The sequence below is a fragment of the Meleagris gallopavo genome, chromosome 1, assembly GCF_905368555.1.
Source record: "Meleagris gallopavo chromosome 1, MGAL_WU_HG_1.1, whole genome shotgun sequence".
Classification (NCBI taxonomy): domain Eukaryota; kingdom Metazoa; phylum Chordata; class Aves; order Galliformes; family Phasianidae; genus Meleagris; species Meleagris gallopavo.
In genome coordinates, this window is record NC_139404.1 from 84,416,332 (window position 1) to 84,434,924 (window position 18,593).

An 18,593-nucleotide genomic window follows, 5' to 3' on the forward strand; every position below is an offset into this window, starting at 1 on the left:
AGAACGTAACTTTTCATTGTGAACTGATTCATGTATGCAGAGCCAAACACCACAGCCAACAGATGGCCTGATGTTAATAAATTTAAATGCATTAAGTGGAGTAAATTAAAACTAGAATATTAATATTGATAGCTTTTACAGCAAAACTCTAGTAACATTTTTCCTGGATATTTTGAATTTTTTTTTCAGATGTTCATACAGATGATTTTGTATGTGTGTATGGCATTACAACTCTTTTTCGTTATAGGAGTCTAATGGGAAAACCAGAGTTTTTGTACAAATTAAAGCTTTGCATTTGCTGAAATGAAAATGATATAATTTTATCTATTAGTAAAGCCCTTTGCCAAAATTCTCATAAATACTAAAAGAAAAAAAAATGGAAAAACAAATTGGTATGTGGGTGATATAAAAGCTCTCAGTGCATGAAGAACCTGTTTTTCCATCTCTGCTCATATAGAGCAAAATATACGTGCACAGGCAGACCTTCCATGAATCAAGATCATTTTAGATTCATGGAAAAAATTCCTCAGCCCTAACTATACTTTCACAATGTGTGTTTATTTCATTCATGTAGGAAAAATGTGAGGCTGTATATATACTTTATCTGAACTTACTGAGCTTAGAAAAAATATTGTATTGTCCTTGTATATTGGCTAGTGGATAGGAGATACAATATTATTAGCACTACCAACTGAAAGTAGCTATTTATTTAATTCGCCAATGTCTGAATTTCATGTCCAAAAGGCCCCATTCAAACGGGGAAACTTTAAGACTCTTGCCATTCTGTATTTTCAGGGTAGTTTGGTTTCTTCCTGTGGAAAGCTACAAACTGCTCCTGATCGATATTAACTTTTCACTTCCCTTTACTCAAAGCAAATCAGAGACCATTGTTGTCTTTCATTTCTCCTGATTTTTATTGATGCCAGTTCCCATGGTGGCTGTTGACTTTAATAGGAGTAAGACAAGCACCTGAGCTTATTCTTTCCTGTTCCTATCTTCCCTCATCATCTGCTATGATAGAGCATAAATATTTTATGTTCTGAAAGGTAGGGAGGTGATGAGGAGGCTGCTTATGGCACCCTTCTCTGTGAAGTGAGTGGGAAGATTATGGGTGTCAAGTGATCTGTGAAAGACTGCACAGGATTTTTTTTTTTATTTATTTTCTCCATGGTAAGACTCCAAAATGAAAGGATGAGCATGACATCTGTGAGGCCACAGTAGCTGTGTGACTTACTCATTTCTTGATAAATTAAAGGGCTGGACAGTCATCAACCACATGGAGTTTAACAAGTGCTTCTAACTCAGGGTGTTCTATGTTTCTTTGACCCTATTTGGGTTTTAGAGAAGGTTTGGGTATGGCCCTCAACCTGATGTGCCCTAAATGCCACTTCTGCTTTACCACGTGGTGGGCTCTCTGCTAAGGATGGAGGTTTGAGCACTGGGGTGCAATCATGCCCACACAAAGGCGTAGGAACCAGGGCAGCTGCACTGCCACCATTAGGGTGCAGGCACATTGCTGTTAGCAGAAATGAATATGCCCAGAGCTCTCAGACCTTACCGCTGCTTCTGCCCTTGCTGTGATGGTAGGTCTCTCATGACAGTTCCTTTTATACCTAATTTCAGCACACCTAAACAGGCATATTTTTTTTATATGGACTGTGTGGAAAATCAAGCTTTATGTTTTGCTTTTTAAATAGCTGCTGAGCATTTAGGAGAGGGGGAAAAAAAAAACTGTTTGGACCTTGATGGATATCTGCTGGCATCTTCAGCTCTCCTCTGTCTCTCTTTCTTCTCAGTCCTATGCCAAACTTCCTCATTGCCTCTTTTGAGCTCCAGAAACAGAGTGCGGAAGGCAGATGGAGTTGAGATTAAAGCAAAAAACTATATATTTTGGCAGCACCTTGTTGGTATTCAATCTGAGAATAAATGGCTGGGTTTTCATGGGGCATTGCACGTGGCAGCGTTCTGTGATTTCTGAGGGTTGCTCAGTAGGCTGAATTCCTACATAAACAGTGCTGTCCACAAGACAGACTTTGTGGAAAAATATCTCATTATATTTCATGTTAGAAAACAAAACAGTTGACAATATAGAGAGATAACAGAAATAAATATTTATGAAGTGACATATGAAAAACAATCCAGAACTGTTACATCAGTTGTTCTGCTGCTATTAACTGTTTGTGTTAACCAGGGGAAAAATTTAGGTAGTAGGAACATATTGTTACATCTTTATTATATACAGACAGAAACAAATAAGTAACAGAAGCTAAATGTCGCGCAGTCTTGTGCATGTTCTTTATGCCCTTGTCCTTCTCCTCACGCTGTATCTTAGTCCTAATCCTTTATCTTTTTTCCTGTTTTATACAGGAATGCACATACACACATGTAACACATATATATAAATACATATTATATTTTATATATTATTCATACGTGTTGTGTGTTATGCATGTTCATTGAGTGGGGAGTGTGTAGGGTTTGTGAGGTGTGTGCGCTGTATAAAAATACTTTATCTGATTATATGTACTATAAAATTAATTTCTGGGGAGGGCGAAGTCTGAATGTTGAGCTGCAATCTGAAACAAATGGGGGAAAAAAAACCGAACAACTAAGTTTTTCAGAATGACTCTTCTCTCTCCTTCCCCTAGTTGTTTCACACATATTAAACACACTTCTATGCACACTGAATAAGAGCAAAGAAAATGAATGATTATTGTAATCATAGAATCATAGATTATGATTCTATCATAGAATATAACCCATCATAGAATCATAATCTATGATTCTATCATAGAATATAACCCATCATAGAATCATAATCTATGATCTTGTCCCTGAGCACCACATCCAAATGGTTTTTAAACACATCCAGGGATGGTGATTCAACCACCTCCCTGGGGAGCCTATTCCAGTGCTTAACATATCATAATCTATGATTCTATGATGGGTTGTTTCTATGATAGAATTATAGATGGAAAGGACCTACAACGATCATTGAGTCTAACTCCTGGCTCCACTGAATCTTTTTTCTGGAAGAAAAATTCTGGAAGCTTTTTCCAAATGCTCGAATTCTGGCAGGCTCCACTCTCACAGTGAAGAACCAGAGGGGAGGAAGAATTTCTTCCATCTCCTTTTATTCCGTAATTAGTGATTCTAATGCTTAATGTGATAATAGGATATTTTAATGTTTTTTTTTCCTTTTGTGTCAGAGGAAATGTGAGCAACCTCCTGGAGAATTATGTGCATGAACCCGACTCTATTAGATAAGCTATCAAGGTATGAGTCTGTCTTTTTATGTACCACTGTTTGCATCCACCTTTCTAAACAATGTGAGTATAGAGTTTCTCTCCATTCCCAGTTCCCTTCAAGGTTTTGATGATTGCTTGCAAGTTGCAAATATGTAAGAAGCTTGTGAAAGCTGTCACCAGAGAATCATGAAATCATAGAATTGCACAGATTGGAAAAGACCTTAAAGATCATCAAGTCCAACCACAACCTAACCATACTACCCTAACAACCCCCTGCTAAATCGTGTCACTGAGCACCACATCCAAATGGTTTTTAAACAAATCTGGGGATGGTGACTCAACCACCTCCCTCAGAACCCTATTCCAGTGCTTAACAACCCTTTCAGTAAATAAGTTTTTCCTGATATCCAACCTAAACTTCCTCTGGTGCAACTTGAGGCCATTTCCCCTCATCCTGTCAATAGAAATATTTGTTCAAACAGGTTTGATGTGAAGTCAAAGTTTAGCAAGACTCTAATTCCTAGGACAGTGATAATGGCCTGTGGGGGGCTTGAATGGATTTGTATGTTTAGATATTTTCTGCTACAGTGAAAGTTTTTGAATTACACTTGACTTTTGCAGTAAGTAGCCTCTTACGTAAACAAGGAGGTAACGACTACACTTTTTTTTAGTGCGATCTTAAACTAGTCTAAAAATGCATTAGCTGAAAAAAAGGTAGGTATTTGCTTCTTTGAGTGCATAGCTCTGTTGTTGTCATCATTCTACAAATGTCTGTTGAGGTTAGCAAAAATAATTTACGAAATGCAAACATTTGCTGACATGGCTTTTTTAAATGTAAAAAGCCTTGCATGAAAAGAACTTAAGTAGAAGTAGAGGATGTAAATAGTTTCAGCAACGGAGAGAATTTCTGGCTTCAGTGTTGAGATATATGGCTATAGTTCACACAGACACCTGTGGAGTTGTATGTCTTGTTGGTTTGTATGTTATTCCGTGTTTAAAATTGAGTTTGCAAGCCTGGCTAGAGTGGTGAGACGTCCTTGCTGTAAAGATGCTTATAGAGTTTACTGAACAGGATTGTAAATCCTGCTCCACATGGTATCATTTTTGTTACATCTTGCCACACTGAGTACTGCAGCTGATGGGGTATGCTAAGAGTTCCAAGACTATCCTATCTATACTGAAAATTGACTGATTTGGCAGGTTCTGCTGGCTCAACCTTTGCATATGAGTTGCTACTGAGAAAAGGAACTAGAAAATAGAGTGGTCATTACCTGGCTGACATGCTTTTTTGTGTTGGCTCCACTCATTTTTGAGGTTGTGTGGCCTGTTGTGGGGCTGAGAAGAATCAAGGTTTGATGGAGAAAAGAAGTCTGCAGACTTCTTTTTGCTCTGCAATTTCTTCAGATGCAATCTGGTGAGAAACCTAACGTGTAGTCTTGAAATGGTTTTGAAAAACCCTAGATGTTTATGAATATCACTAGAGGCCTGGATAAATGTACAGGAATGTGAGGCACAGAAGCAAAGAAAATGCAATACAAATTGAATTGCATCAATTTACTTCTGGTTTAGATAAAGTAAAGCAATTCTAATTTGAAACGCTACGTAGCAAAGAGCAAAGGTATGTATAAAAATAAAAGGTAGTATGCAGGCCTATGTTTAACAGTGTTTATAACTGAATTCCCACAAATCTGAGGATTAAAACTATTCTGCATTTGATATTGTGCAGCCAGTCTCTTGAGAGCCTTGTATTTGTGAAATGAAAGAATATAAATTGAGGCATGAAGATGCAGATGACAAAACTATCTTTTTTTTTTTATGACAACTGAGCTTCTCTTCCAGTTCCATTTTAGTCTGTAGACTCCACAAGATACTACACCTGTTATATGACTCAAGGACCACCTCTGTACAGATAGCGATGGTATGTTGTCAACTCCCTGCAGTATTCTGTATCAACAGTCTCCAAGGGTACTATTGTACCAGTACTTCAAGGGTAGTATTGGTTTTAAGATGATATGTTACCTCATCAATACTTCTTTTTTTTCTTCCCCCCTCTTGTAACACAGAAATCAAGAATCCTGTGAGATTGTTCACTTTTTTTTTTCTTTCAACTGGTTGCATGGTTTGTTTTTTTTTAATTTTTCTTATACTTCTTTTTATAACATTTGGGCAGACTGCATATCTTGTAGAAACCTATAAATGTAACCATAGTGAAATATTAAATTTGAGAAGAGGAAGAAGTGCTCCTAAATGTCAACTTCAAGATAGCTTTCTTCCTTTCTGTCGAATTGTTTTGAGATGAGAATAAGAAATGTTTATTTTTTACAAGTTGCTGTATGCTCACTTGGATGTTCCTTCAGTCTTCCTCTGAAGCAACTGTTGCTGCTATGTGTTCTTATGCTATTACACTCTGAACTACAATATCAGCTGGTCAGCGGGATGTGTTTTGTTTTAATATATGCTACATCCAGAAGACCAACAGTGTCCTGGGCTGCACCATAAGAGGGGTGGCCAGCAAGTCTACAGAGAGGCAATTGTTCCCCTCTACTCTGCTCTTGTAAGGCCCAGTCTGGAGTAATATCAAAGTCTGGGACCCTCAGCTCAGGAAAGATGTGGAGCTCTTGGAATGGGTCCAGAGGACGGCCACAAAGATGATCAGAGAGCACCTCTCCTACAAAGACAGGCTGAAGGAGTTGGGCTTGTTAAGTCTGGAGAAGAGAACGCTTTGGGGAAAACCTCACTGCAGTCTTCCAGAATTTAAAGGGAGTGTATAAACAAGAGGGAAATCAATTTTTTATATGGGTAAGTAGTGATGAAACAAGGGGGAAACAATGTTAACTATAAGAGGAGAGATTTAGGTTAGATGTTGGGGGAAAATTTTCACTGAGAAGGTAGTAAGATTCTGATACAGGCTGCCCAGAGAAGGTGTGAATGCTCAGTCCCCAGAGCCATTTGAGGCCTGCCTGTAGCAGGAGGTTGGAGCTTGATGATCATAGAATCATAAGGTTGGAAAGGACCTACAAGATCATCTAATCCAACTGTCCTCCCATTACTATTGCTACCACAAGCTAAACCATATCTCGTAGCTCCTCATCCAAACGCCTCTTGAACACTGCCAGGGATGAAGACTTCAGTACCTCCCTGGGCAGGCCATTCCAGTGCCTGACCACTCTCTGAGAGAAAAAGTTTTTCCTTGTGTCTAATCTAAATCTCCTCTGGCACAACTTGTGGCTATTTCCTTGGGTCCTGTTTGTTGCCTCAGAGCTGAGAAACAATCTTTGAGATCCATTCCAATCCAAGCCATTGTATGATTCTGTGATTCAATAGCAGTCCCTGTAATTATACGGGAAATCTCTGTGCATTGAGAAGTAAAATTTATAGGCAGAAGCTTCTGCTCTGCTCTCTCTGCAGTCCCAGACTGGGAGTTGGGAGAGGCAGGTCAGCTTTGATGGAGTGCTGCACTCAAGTATTTTGATACAGCTAGATGGTGCCCATGTTACTCCATCTTCCTTCTGTTCTCAAGATGGTAGGAGTTAAAATTATGCTTAATTTGTGAAATCTTCTTAAGGCTAATTATAAACCAAGTTATAAGTAAGCTGATGAGGACCCTGCCAGATGGAATCAGCCTTTACGTTTCCTCTTGGCAGTTGTGGGTGTAGTTAAAAGAAATTTCTTCCGCAAGTTCGTCTATCAGATATTACCTCTTGTTGTAACAGTTCTTAAAAAAGAAAAAAAAAAAGTATAAAAACTATACACAGAAGGAAACCAGACAACAGCTAAAATCCTCCTAACCTACTCCTAACTCCAGAGATGGAAAACACATTTTAACTTCCAGAATATATAAGGTGCCCAACCTCAGACTAAAAATATGGGCAATTTGGTTTTAGCAAAACTGTAGTTTCCATCTTTGTCTTATGTTATACAGCATGTGGTTCTCTACCAGCCTAATAAATATCTCTGCAATTGGCCTCAAAGTCACGAAAAAATTTAGTGAACAAGCCCTTCCTATCCTTTCCTAGCTTATGTCAGGAACAGCAGGGAGCTAGACTGTATCACTCCAGTTGTGCCGGACTGCAGACGAATAGACAGCCTTACACTGATAGAGCTCTTTATTTGCTTGTTTGATGTTCTGAGATGTTGTAAAGGGAGCAAAAAATGACTAAATCAGAGTGAAGAGGTGGGTGTTTTCCTTTACTTTGTAGGCTTCTGTATGAAGAAATTTGCTTTGGGGGAGATTTTGGAGCACACTGCTAAAAATCTTTTTTTTTACTTTCCTCCCCATGTTCCCTCTTCTTGTTTCATTCCCTTTGAATGTTCTCCATATTTTTTTTCCCCACAAATTCCCTTCTTTCTAGAAAGGAGAAAGTTTAGTTCTGAGTTTTAGATCAACGTAAAAGATTATGGATATTACAAAAAGTATCTGTTCCCTGAGCAGGATGAAATACAAGAGAGATTTATAATTTTAATGACATTCAAAGATAGTTTTTGATCTTTGGAAACTATATTTCCATGGATTTTTCCCCGTTTCTTTCTGGTACAGATAAGACCATGTTTTGAGGAACAGATACAAACTGCAGATTTTTTTTTTTAATTGAATTTCCCTTATACTCATCTGTTCCATAATGGAAACAGAATTCCATTTTGTGTAGTGGAGAAAAAACTGAATAAGCAAAATAGGGCCAAGCATGCCTTTATGACAGCAGAGCAACTGCTTTAATCTCAAAGCTGACTATTCTGTTGCTAAATTAAGAATTACAGTTTGTCTTACTTCTGAAAAAGTGTCTAATAAAAACACCTGTGAAGAAATGTTGTTTGATACTGAAAATATTTACATAGCAAAAGAGCTGAATGTATTCTTGTTAGAGGAGATTCAGTGTACCCTTCTCTTCATAGTTTATTCAAGTTTTTACCTTTGAAGATGTCTAAAAAGACAGAAAAAATATTAGCAAAATTCCCTTCTCACCTCTTCCTCTACTGTTTTCCACTCATAATAATTCTGCTACTTTTCTGATCTTGTGATATGCTAGAAAAATATAAATGTTTCTTTTCGGGATGGTAAAGACCATATTAGTAAATAGATACAGAAAGGTCTGACTGCTTTCTGAACATTTTTTATTCTTTAAAAAATATTTTTTAAATCTTTTGATCAACATTTTCTCTTCACCTGGCATTGTGCAAAATGCTTGTTAACCTATAACTATTCTGTAGATAATTTTCAGAGGATAGGATGGCAAGGAGAGAGCACAAAGGGATAGCTGTTTGGCTACCTGCATTGCATGTAGCTTGTCAGGATCACCCTGGCTGAAGCATTTCTGTATCGTAGCTTTCAGATCTGTGTGGCCAGAGTCCCAGCAAACTGTGTTTGGATGCACACTTTATCAAGGGTACAGAGTAGAATGGAATTAACACATTTCCCCTTGCTTACAAGAGAAAGCACTATAAATATTTTAAATACCAAATCTGCTGGAATTTGATTGTAGGCCCCTAGTTAATGTGCTGAGAAAAAAGACAAGTGGTGCAATATATTTCCAAGATGAAGGTGCACCTACTTCTTGAAAAGTGTGGAACAAAAGGAAAAATTCCATTTAACAAACAAACAAACAAAAACAAGTAAAAACACCACCACCAAAAGAAAAGATATTAATGAAGCAATTTTTTGGTTTGTATTTTAATAGCTGAGCACTTCCACTTCCAGTGGAAGACTGGAAAAAAACAATGAGAGGAGCCATAGGAGGGTATTACTAGCTAATACAAAATGCATGTTCCATTCTTTCTGCACAGGGTTTCACAAGGTCTTTATGGCATAGAAAGAAGTGATAGGTGAGAGCTACAGCCAGGAAAGGAGCAAAATACAGGCTTATTGATAGCAATCTGTGTTTTTCCCTCCAGCAGGTGTCACAGGTTTACAGGTGGATATAAATAAAGAAATGCCCTGATGACCAGCCTTGTTCATCAGAATGGAAATCATTTGCAGCTCAGGCGCACAAAAAAGAGCAGGCATATAAACTCTAAAGTGGGACATTAACATTTTGAGTGAAAACATAGAAGCTAGCTTTTGTTTTTATTTTTTTATTGTAGAAGGAGATACTATTAAAATATTGTCTCCTATAACTTCGGCAAGTACTTCCTTTGTGAAAATCTTGATGATATAATATTTAGAAACAAGTGGTGAACAAGTTTCCACTAGAAATTCATCTCTGTGCAAAAGTATCAGTGCCTCAACTATTAGAAAATCATAAATCAAAACCGAATTGTAAACTGATGGGATTTTAGCTTGGGTTTATTGGCTGTGTACTTTTTCTTTGTGTAGCTTTTGAACAAGTCTTTTCAGCTTTCTGAAGGTACACAGATGTGTCAGATTAAAGAGTCAGTGGAGTTTGGTTTTTTTTGTACCCGCTTGGTAAAAAGGAAATAGAAAAAGGAAAAAAAAATCCCAACTATTTTCTGAAGAGAACATAGTATGTAATCATCACAACTTTTGTGATTTAAAAACATCTGAATAAACAGTTGATTTCAGTAGTGTCTTTGTTCTCTCTACCTTGTAGGGCTCACTTGAGAGAGGGTCTAGATTTTCAGTATCTTCAATATCTGCTAGGTTCTTTGTTGCTACTCTTCTAGCAGATGCCTTGCTTGATTGCTTCTTCAATTTTTTTTTTTTTTGCTTCGAACCTGCAGAAAAGTGGTGTTTTGTGAGACTTTATTGCATCACTGAATGTCAATTGAAAATTTTTAAGTTGTCTGAAGGGTAGGGGATTTATAATAGTGAGATGTGTATGACTTTAGCTTTCATATATTTTTGTGCAAGCAAAACAGACAAAGCCAGAAGTGTATTTGCTGTGATTAGGGACATGTGGTTTTGCTCTTGAAGACATGCTGTTCTTGCTCTTGAACCAAGTTCAACTACTCTTAGTACTGAAAACAGCTATGGGCTTGTCTTATTCTTCTATTTATTATTCACGTTATTAAGTAGTCCTTTGCCAGCTGTGTTCTGGAGAGAGTGCCTGCTGTAAAACACAGATGTGTGTGGTGATCTTTTCTTGTCAGACAGGCAGCACCTTTTACTCCTCCAAGTGGTCCCTGAAAGTCTTTGCATTTGCAGGCTCACACAAAGGAACTTGATTTGCTGATGCTGTGTCTGTTCAAGGGGAAAAAAAAAAAAAAAAAGACCTTTGAAAACTAGAGCTGTCAATCTGGCTGTTTTAACAACTTCCTTTTATTTTGAATAACTTCAAAATGTTCTTTCAAAGTTTTATACCAGAGATTTGTGGTTGTGATTTTCTTCTGGAATTAAAGAAAAGAAAGGGAGTAGAAGATACTCCTCAGAAAGAAATCTTATCATCAAATGTAAGTCACAAAAGAAAAATAGAAAGAATTAGCCCCACAAATGAGTCCATTTCAGCTTCCCCTACTGTGATACAGTTTTTCATCCTACTCCTTTGGTACTGTCTTTTATAAGCTCGGAATAAAATACTTGCCAGTATGACTGCAGTGTCAGCACTGTGTAGAAAGAGCGCTTTATACCTGCCAAAACCACTACTGTTAAAGTCACTTACGTTGGATTGCTAAACAAAAACAGTTATGCCATCAAAAACTCAGATTGCTATAAATGCATGTAAACAAGATGTAGAAATATTGCCAGAAGTCACGTCTCTAACCAACACTGCTACATAGACAGGACTTTTTCAAAGCTGATCTGAACCAAAAGATTACTCTGAATATGTGGGTGGATCTACCTGTATATCTGTCTGTCTATGTTATTGTATGCATATAAACAGTTTTTGTCAGACCAACAAGATTCCCATGTTTCTGCTTTCCTAATTTGATAACTGAAGCATGCGATTGGCTTAGAGTGATGTGAACCTCTACAGAACGGGTAGTAAGCTTCTCCTGTGTTTCTAAGAACTCAGCACCTGTTGAATTACACAGTGCTTTTGTGTGCTCCGTCTTCCTGCATATCATCTCTGCAAGCCTCTGCTTGTTCCTCTGAAGGAATCCGGTAATTGGCAAATTTTCTAATCGTTGGAATCAGATTTCTCCTGAAGTTGTTGAAAACCTTATTGCTGAAAATCCTGTGGTACTAGTAGTAGATCCAGCAGCTGGTTGAAAGATATTTGCCATCATCAGGTCATGCAAGGTCTCTATTAACTAGCAAAAAACATTTTGAATGTTTGGTCTCTGTTTCATTGTCTGGTTTTGAAGTCTGTCGTGCTTTGCACTTTCTTATAAGGTGTGACAGTCACTCATGAATGACTTTTATATGTTCTTGTGGCAGAAGCCATGTGGCACCTCATTTTGTGAGCTTAAAACTGTTTTCAGCAAGAGTCTTTACATTTCTTTGTGCCGTAGCTGTGAACACTGTGAAATTAGGAACATTTTTTTGTCAAAGACCAGGGCACATGCTAGATCCACAGAGGCTGAGTTTAAAAGTATAACACTGTTACCTCATGCACTGAAAAGAGTTCCATGGCTTTGTATCCTAGTGGGATTTTGTATTAGTTGATTTTTATCAGATTTCACAAACTCCTGCATTTTCTACTACATAGTATGTTAGCTTTAGAGTTTGGAAATGATTTTGCTTTGTTTTGTGTCATTATTGATAGAAGATCCATGATTCAGAGAGCGAAAGGAACAGCAAAACTGATGAACAGAAAAAAAATGTGAACAGTAAATCAGCTCGAACTCTTTTAATCAATTGATGATGAAATTATCTGTGAATGATTTTTTCATTATTTGATCAGTTTCATATATAGCTCAATAATATTCATCATAGAAAATCTCTTCTGCTCCCTCTTGTTGGCAGCTAAATCAGTTACTAGAGAGTCATTAAGACAGATCTATACAGCACGGGGAGGCTGTCCAGATACTGTTGTCCTGGGTAGTCCATTTTGTAGTCCAGGGGATGTGCACGTTTCTGAAGTTTGAAAGAATTTGATCCCACGTTTTTCACTTTGGCATTTCTACAAGATCAAAATAATGTATTTGCTTCTGCTTGTCATTTTCCCACCTTTCTCAAAAATTAAGTTTATGAACAAGCCCATTGATTGAGTTTATATTTAAAGAGTAATTTTACAAATGTAAGCCTTGTTGGTGACTTGCAAATAGAGTAAGTGGAATTCCATGAGCTTGTTGCACATTATGTATAAATCTTATGAATTATGTATTGATTTTCTGGTTCCGTTTTCTGATCCTAAAGCCATGTTTGCTGATCCATGTTTTTGCAGCCGTGCTGGCTCTGGGGGACAATTATAAGAAGGATTAGTTACTTTACAATTTGACCTATTCAGTTCCTTTTACAATGTGAAGGCTCATCTTTCATTTCTGACTTCACCTAATATTCATTCCAGTTTCCTCTTTTTTTTTTTTTTTTTTTTAAGTGGAGAGCTCCATTTTAACCATGAATTACAAAGGAAGAAAAACTGTCTCTAGGAAAGCCTATTTGAAAAGGTAGAAACCTAAAATAATCTTATCTCTTTATCTGAAAGAAGGAAGAATTACCTGAAAAACGGTATTTGATTTCTAAATGCACAATATAGAAATATATTGAGGTGTGATTAAAATACTCTGAGAAACACTGTTTGACAAACATAAATTAACAACAGCCTTTTTGAAATATGCATTGGAAGCATTTTGAGAAAATGAGTTTTGAAGTATGGCCTTATATTTCTGTCTGACATCTCACTAAACTGCAAGGGTTACATATTTTAGGGGAATGAATATATGAAAAGAATTCCTAGAATCTTAGAATGTCCCAAGTTGGAAAGGACCCATGAGGATCATGGAGTCCAACTCCCGGCTCCATGCAGGACCACCCAAAGATCTTAGGTTTTCACTCCTAATGATTTGGTATTTGGCCATAACTAAAACACAAAAGAGTGAAAAGCTCTGGATATGCATAGGATCCTAGGTACTCGTAACCAGGTGTTTTTAGGATCATTTGAAAAAAAGTGTTATTTTGCATCTTGTGTGAAATATTGTGTGTGCTTTATATGTTCTACATATCAAGTCATTTGTAGTCTATGTCAAATAGTAGCTATGAGCAAGGTTGCAGATCCAATATGTGGTTTAATTTCTTGAACGTAAAATTACTTGATGTTTTAGAATGGATTTTTAGAAGATGTATATGTGGCATACTGGCTGCACGTAGTACGAGGGGTATAGTGCATTCACTCAAAGGTGGCAGGTAACCATACTTTATTCAAAGGCAAAAGAGAGGTCATAGTTTTGGTTGTTAATTATTGTCTTTAGCAAATCTGTATTCCTTTGTCAAAGGAATGCGTTGACCTTAAAAGCCCACAAAAGTAAACTAAAGTGGTTTGTTCATGTCACCAGAATTCCAAGATAAATGTTGTAACAGGGAGCAGACATAAAATATTATATATCTACAGACAGTGCACATTTTTCTCCTGCTGTACTTCAGGACTGAGGCTTCTTTATATGACAATTATGGAAAATCTGAAGTGCCTGGAATCTGCAAAAATAGAAAGTTCTGAATGCATTTAATAAAAGTTTAATTTGTGAGTTATATCAGCTCAGAAATAACTACTGATGAGTGAAACCCAAAGGTGCATCTGTTCAGACAAAGTTCTATATTTAAAATTTTTGAGTATTTGAGTCTAGTGGTGTAGGCTTCCTCCCTGTCCTCCTTCCTTCTCCAATGTTTCTTTGTGCCTAAATTAACTTGCTTGTTTATGGCAAGTCTTAACACATCTTTCTAATGTTTCAAGTGGCTTATCTCTTCTACCAGTGCATTCTAGCATATTGATGTAATGTGTTTGGTTAGACTTTTACTCTTTTTCCCATTGTGGACTTTGGCAAGGGTCTTTGTACAGATCTTATGCCTTTCTCAGACTCTATTGCAATATTTCTGAGGTGGCTCTCTAGGCTTTTATTTTGCATGGAGGATTTTATCATAGAAGTTCTGTAGATCTGCCAGGACTCAGCATGAAATTCCTACAGGCTTTGGCTTGTCTTTCTGTTACAGGAAGAAAATCGTATCAATTGCTGTAATTCACAAGTCTTAGTGTGGGGCTCTTACAGGTTTGCAAAGCTTAATAAAAAAACATGGATATAAACAAGTACTCTGTGGTTTGCGTGGTTCCCCCATTTCTCAAAGGCTCACACATCAGCGAGCAATGCATACAGACAGACAGAACCAAACCATAGTGAGCAGAGAGCAGCAAGCAAGGATGGAGGGAGTAAAATGACGGATTGCTGTTACAGCAATATTCTCAAGAAGAGAAGCAAACTGATGGCATGTGTAAAAAAAAAAAAAAAAAAAAAAAAAAAAAAAGTTTTTTTTAAAAATTATAATTTTGTAATGTATCCATTGCATTTAAACAAACTTTTAAAACAAGCACTTTGTGGTTTTTTTGTTTTGTTTTTGTTTTTTATGGATAATGCTGTGCTTTTATATCTTTTTCTTTTCATGTTACTTACCTTTAGAGATGTTCTTCAAGGGATAGGATTATGAATAGATTGCTTATAAGTAAAAACTGAAGGCATTATTATTTTTAAGCTCTGCAGGAAACATTCCATTGTTATTTCTTTGAGTTGTAATTAGACATAGAGCTGTTGTTCACTAAATGAGTGTTAGCTCCTGTGAGATAGCATCAAATCACCATTTAAGAGAGGCAAATTTTCCTCATGTTGGGCCTAATTTTGGTGTTTCAGGAGTAACCTACAGGAGCTGGTCTATTTGCATGAGTAAGAAGGTAGAGCCAGTGAGAGAGGAGCTGTTTGCTGATGTGATGAAGTTATGTCTGAGGGCTCTGGTGCTACTTATTTCTTGTCAGATTTCATTATAATCAGTCAAGATAAATATTGGGACAGTCGAACTCTATCTGTACAAAATCACGTCTGTCTGAGATCGACTAAATACACGTGTGTAAGTAGCAGTATCTCCTACAACTCTTTAGTCATCTCTGCTATCTATACTTTAAGAAAAAGATGAGTTCTTTGATTCTCTTAAATTGTTGAAGTTGCTCTATTCCAGGAAATAATTCCACACTAGTGCATGTATGACCTGACTTAACTCCCAAAATGTAAAAGATGGTATGCTAATGAGGCAGGCTGTGTTAATTTGATGAAATTAAAAATCAAGGCAGTAAGTAGGAAGTCAAGTTTTGCAATGTGACAAGATACAGGAAGGGCAACTCTGCTGGCAGACATGTAAGATGTGAATTCAGATGCTGGTGGAGCCAACGTGGTGGGAGGTGGTGAAATCTGCAGGGAGCCCTCGCAGCAGGAGGCTGATGAAGTGTTGGAATGACTGTATCTGAGATGGTGGTATCAGTGCTGCTGTGGCAGACAGATTGCCTGCACAGTGATTCAGATCTAGATGAGGTGAGGAGGAGATGAATAATAAGGAAGGGGAAGTGATTAGTCCTGGGCAGTAGATTTTTCTATTTTCTTCCCCAGAACAGGTGCCAGCAGTAGGTGCCTTTGAAACATGAAGATTGCTGTTGTCAGAAACATCAGGAACTTTGCCTTCCTCATGCAACTACAAAACTGTTACTGTTATTGTATAGTATGAAATGGGCATGGACTTAGGAATCTTTTTACATTTGTAACTGAAGAACTGCTTTCTGACTCTAGAGTTTATTTTATGATTAGGACAGGGAACAATATTATAGAATCCTTAGAGTTGGAAGGGATCTCTGAGGGCCATCTAGTCCAGCTCCTCTGCAATGAACAGAGACATCCACAGTTCAATCAGGTTGCCTAGGGCCTGATCCAGCCTCACCTTTAAAGTCTTCAGGGGCAGGGCATCAACTACAGCACTAGGCAACCTATTCCAGTGGCTCACCACCCTCACTGTAAAAGATTTTTTCCTTATATCTTACCTAATCTCCCCTCTTTAAGTGTGAATCCTGTTATTCTATCATCATAAACCCTGCCAAAGAGTCTGTCCTCTTACAGCTCCCCTTTATTAAAAGGCTGCTATCAGGTCTCTCCAGAGCCTTTTCTTTTCTGGGGCTGAACAGCCCGTTCTTTCAGCCTGTTCTCATAGGAGAGGTGTTCCATTTTGTGGATCTTTTCTGTGGCCCTTCTCTAGACACACTCCAACAGGTCCTTGTTTCTCCTGTACTGAGGTCTCCACACATGGATGCTGTATTCCAAGTGAGGTCTCACCAGCGCAGAGCAGAGGGGCAGGATCATCTCCCTTGTGCTGCTGGCCATGCTTCCTTTGATGCAGCCCAGGATACAGTTGGCTTTCTGGGCTGCAAGGATATACTGCTGGCTTGTGTCCAGCTTGCCATCAGTATTTCTAAGTCTTTTTCGGCAGGGCTGTGCTCAATCCTTTCATCCCCCAGCTTGTATTGGCAGTGGGAGTTATATCTGTACAGTTTAGAAGAGACTCTATCTCCTCTTTTTTTTGTATCCAAAGCTCTCCTTCTAGTCCCACTTGTCTGTCTTGGAACTGTACGTCAGCCAGACTGGGAAAGAAGAAATTTGAGAGCGTGAAAAGAGAGCAAATGGAATATAATCGAGGGGGAGAAAGACAGAAGGCATAGTTCATGTGGAAATAGAAAGCTGGGGAATTTAATGAAAAAGCTAGAATACATTCTTGATGTATCCTGTCAAGGAAAAGATAGCTGATTAAAAGTCAAACTTTTATATCTTCTTATTATTTCAAGTGGTAGAGTCAGGGCTGAATGACACAAAAGAATTAAAGCTATTTGTGTAAAAAGTACATCTTGATTTAAAAAGAAAAAAACAAGGAAACTGGCAAGGTAGAGGCACATACTTGAGGTATATTTGAACTTTCCTAACATTTTTAGAGTATTTCTTGATTACTTTTTTCCCCATCTGTGATTGATTGATGGGAAAAGCTCTGAAGCCTAAGAATTATTTTTGTAGAATGGCTTCCAAAGATCTGATAAAAACTAACTCAGTTTGTTGAAATTTTCTACTCTTGATGTGCTGAAAATGTACACCTTGACAATTATATATATGGACATATTTTGCTTTGACATCACTGTTTCCTTGCCATCTTAGATTATGGACTTTCTGAAAATGATGGTCAAGGATCTTTGGGCAGTTTGCACCACATTACTGACATGATGAAAGAAACCCCGGGGGAAGACCAAATCAAAACATATTATTCCCACATTTCTCTTTTCTTCAGCCCCGGATTTTGATGGGATGCCTTAGGCTCTTTTAATTCCATTCACGTTTCTGGATCTGTTTCTGATGGTCTGAAGGGAACTCTCATGATTGAATAAAGTCCAAACTATTCTTCCAGTTACATCTGGAGATTTTTTTCTATGCACTGTGTATGTGTGATTAACAGACTCTCCAAATATTTTCATCCCAAATCCTCTCTGTTCTCAGGACAGATGTGTTGAATATGAGCTGCCTGCAGGGCTTCCCCTTTTGTACCGGTAGCATGGTCTGTACGCTGATGGCCTGGGTGCCTTGTTTGAAAGCTTTTCTTTAAGGCCTGATTAGACCTCTTGTTAAATTCAGCTACCTTTACTGCTTCGATCAACCTCAAGGGAAACCCTTGGGCAAGAAAGAAAATGATAAAGCTGGATGTTTATGGCATTTTGAAGCCTGTACTTCTGAGCAGTTTTTTGTTTTTTTTCTACAGATAATGCCCCTAGAAAACCTTAAGGATATTTTCACATGTGCAGGTACATGCACTTGCAAATGTGTTTGAAAACTACAAGGTCATATATAAAGTAAGAAACTACATAATGAAGTATTATGAAATACTTTAAAATACTGTGAAGCTGTTCAAAGCCATTGCTGACAATAAAGAAAACTACTGTACTAGAAAAATGAATGTTTATTTTTGAGAGCATGTGGTTAAATGTTGATATGCAGATTTACAGATGTATTTCTGCCTTACAAATTATATGAGTATGTCATCCAAAATCCAGGAAGAAAACTCTCTAACTTCAATGTGTTGTTAGATAGTGGCATTGCTTTATTCCTCATGACACGTACCGGGCGACTTGACAAAAGCGAGCATATTCTTTCAGAGTTCAGGTTCTACATTTAAACAGTTAAGACATACATACGCAGTACATTGGCATACCAATTCATTCTTTTTCCAAGAACTCATTAATGTATGCTAGTGTCCCTCTGAATGTACGCAGTGCGCACTTTGACCACTTACTTTCTCCCCATTTTTCCATCATCAGCTTCATCACAGAGACTTTTGGCAGACCGTAAGCTGTTTTTTCCCCCAATTTGGCTAACTTTTATTGCTTGTTAGGCTGTAATGAGCAACTTTCTTAGTGCTCTCTAATCCAAAACAATATATGAGAAATCTGAAGATGTCCTTGCACCTGGTGGGTGTGAAGATAAAAGTAGTCTATTATGACTCCAGTGCTTCTTGCG

The 18,593-nt window shown here is 37.7% G+C and overlaps 1 protein-coding gene across 16 annotated transcripts in view; it reads left to right on the forward strand.

Annotated features, from left to right (window-relative positions):
* LOC116217322 (uncharacterized) overlaps positions 1–18,593 on the forward strand; it is a 672,500-nt gene that overhangs the window by 71,044 nt on the left and 582,863 nt on the right. The window contains exon 1 of one of the 16 annotated variants that reach the window (XM_085239055.1): positions 3,208–3,276. The exons of the other annotated variants lie outside the window; for them this stretch is intronic. Within the exon in view, the coding sequence (XP_085095181.1) occupies positions 3,239–3,276 (38 nt within the window). The 5' untranslated portion in view covers positions 3,208–3,238. Of the gene's footprint in view, positions 1–3,207; positions 3,277–18,593 lie in introns of those variants that run through there. 16 annotated transcript variants of the gene reach the window in all.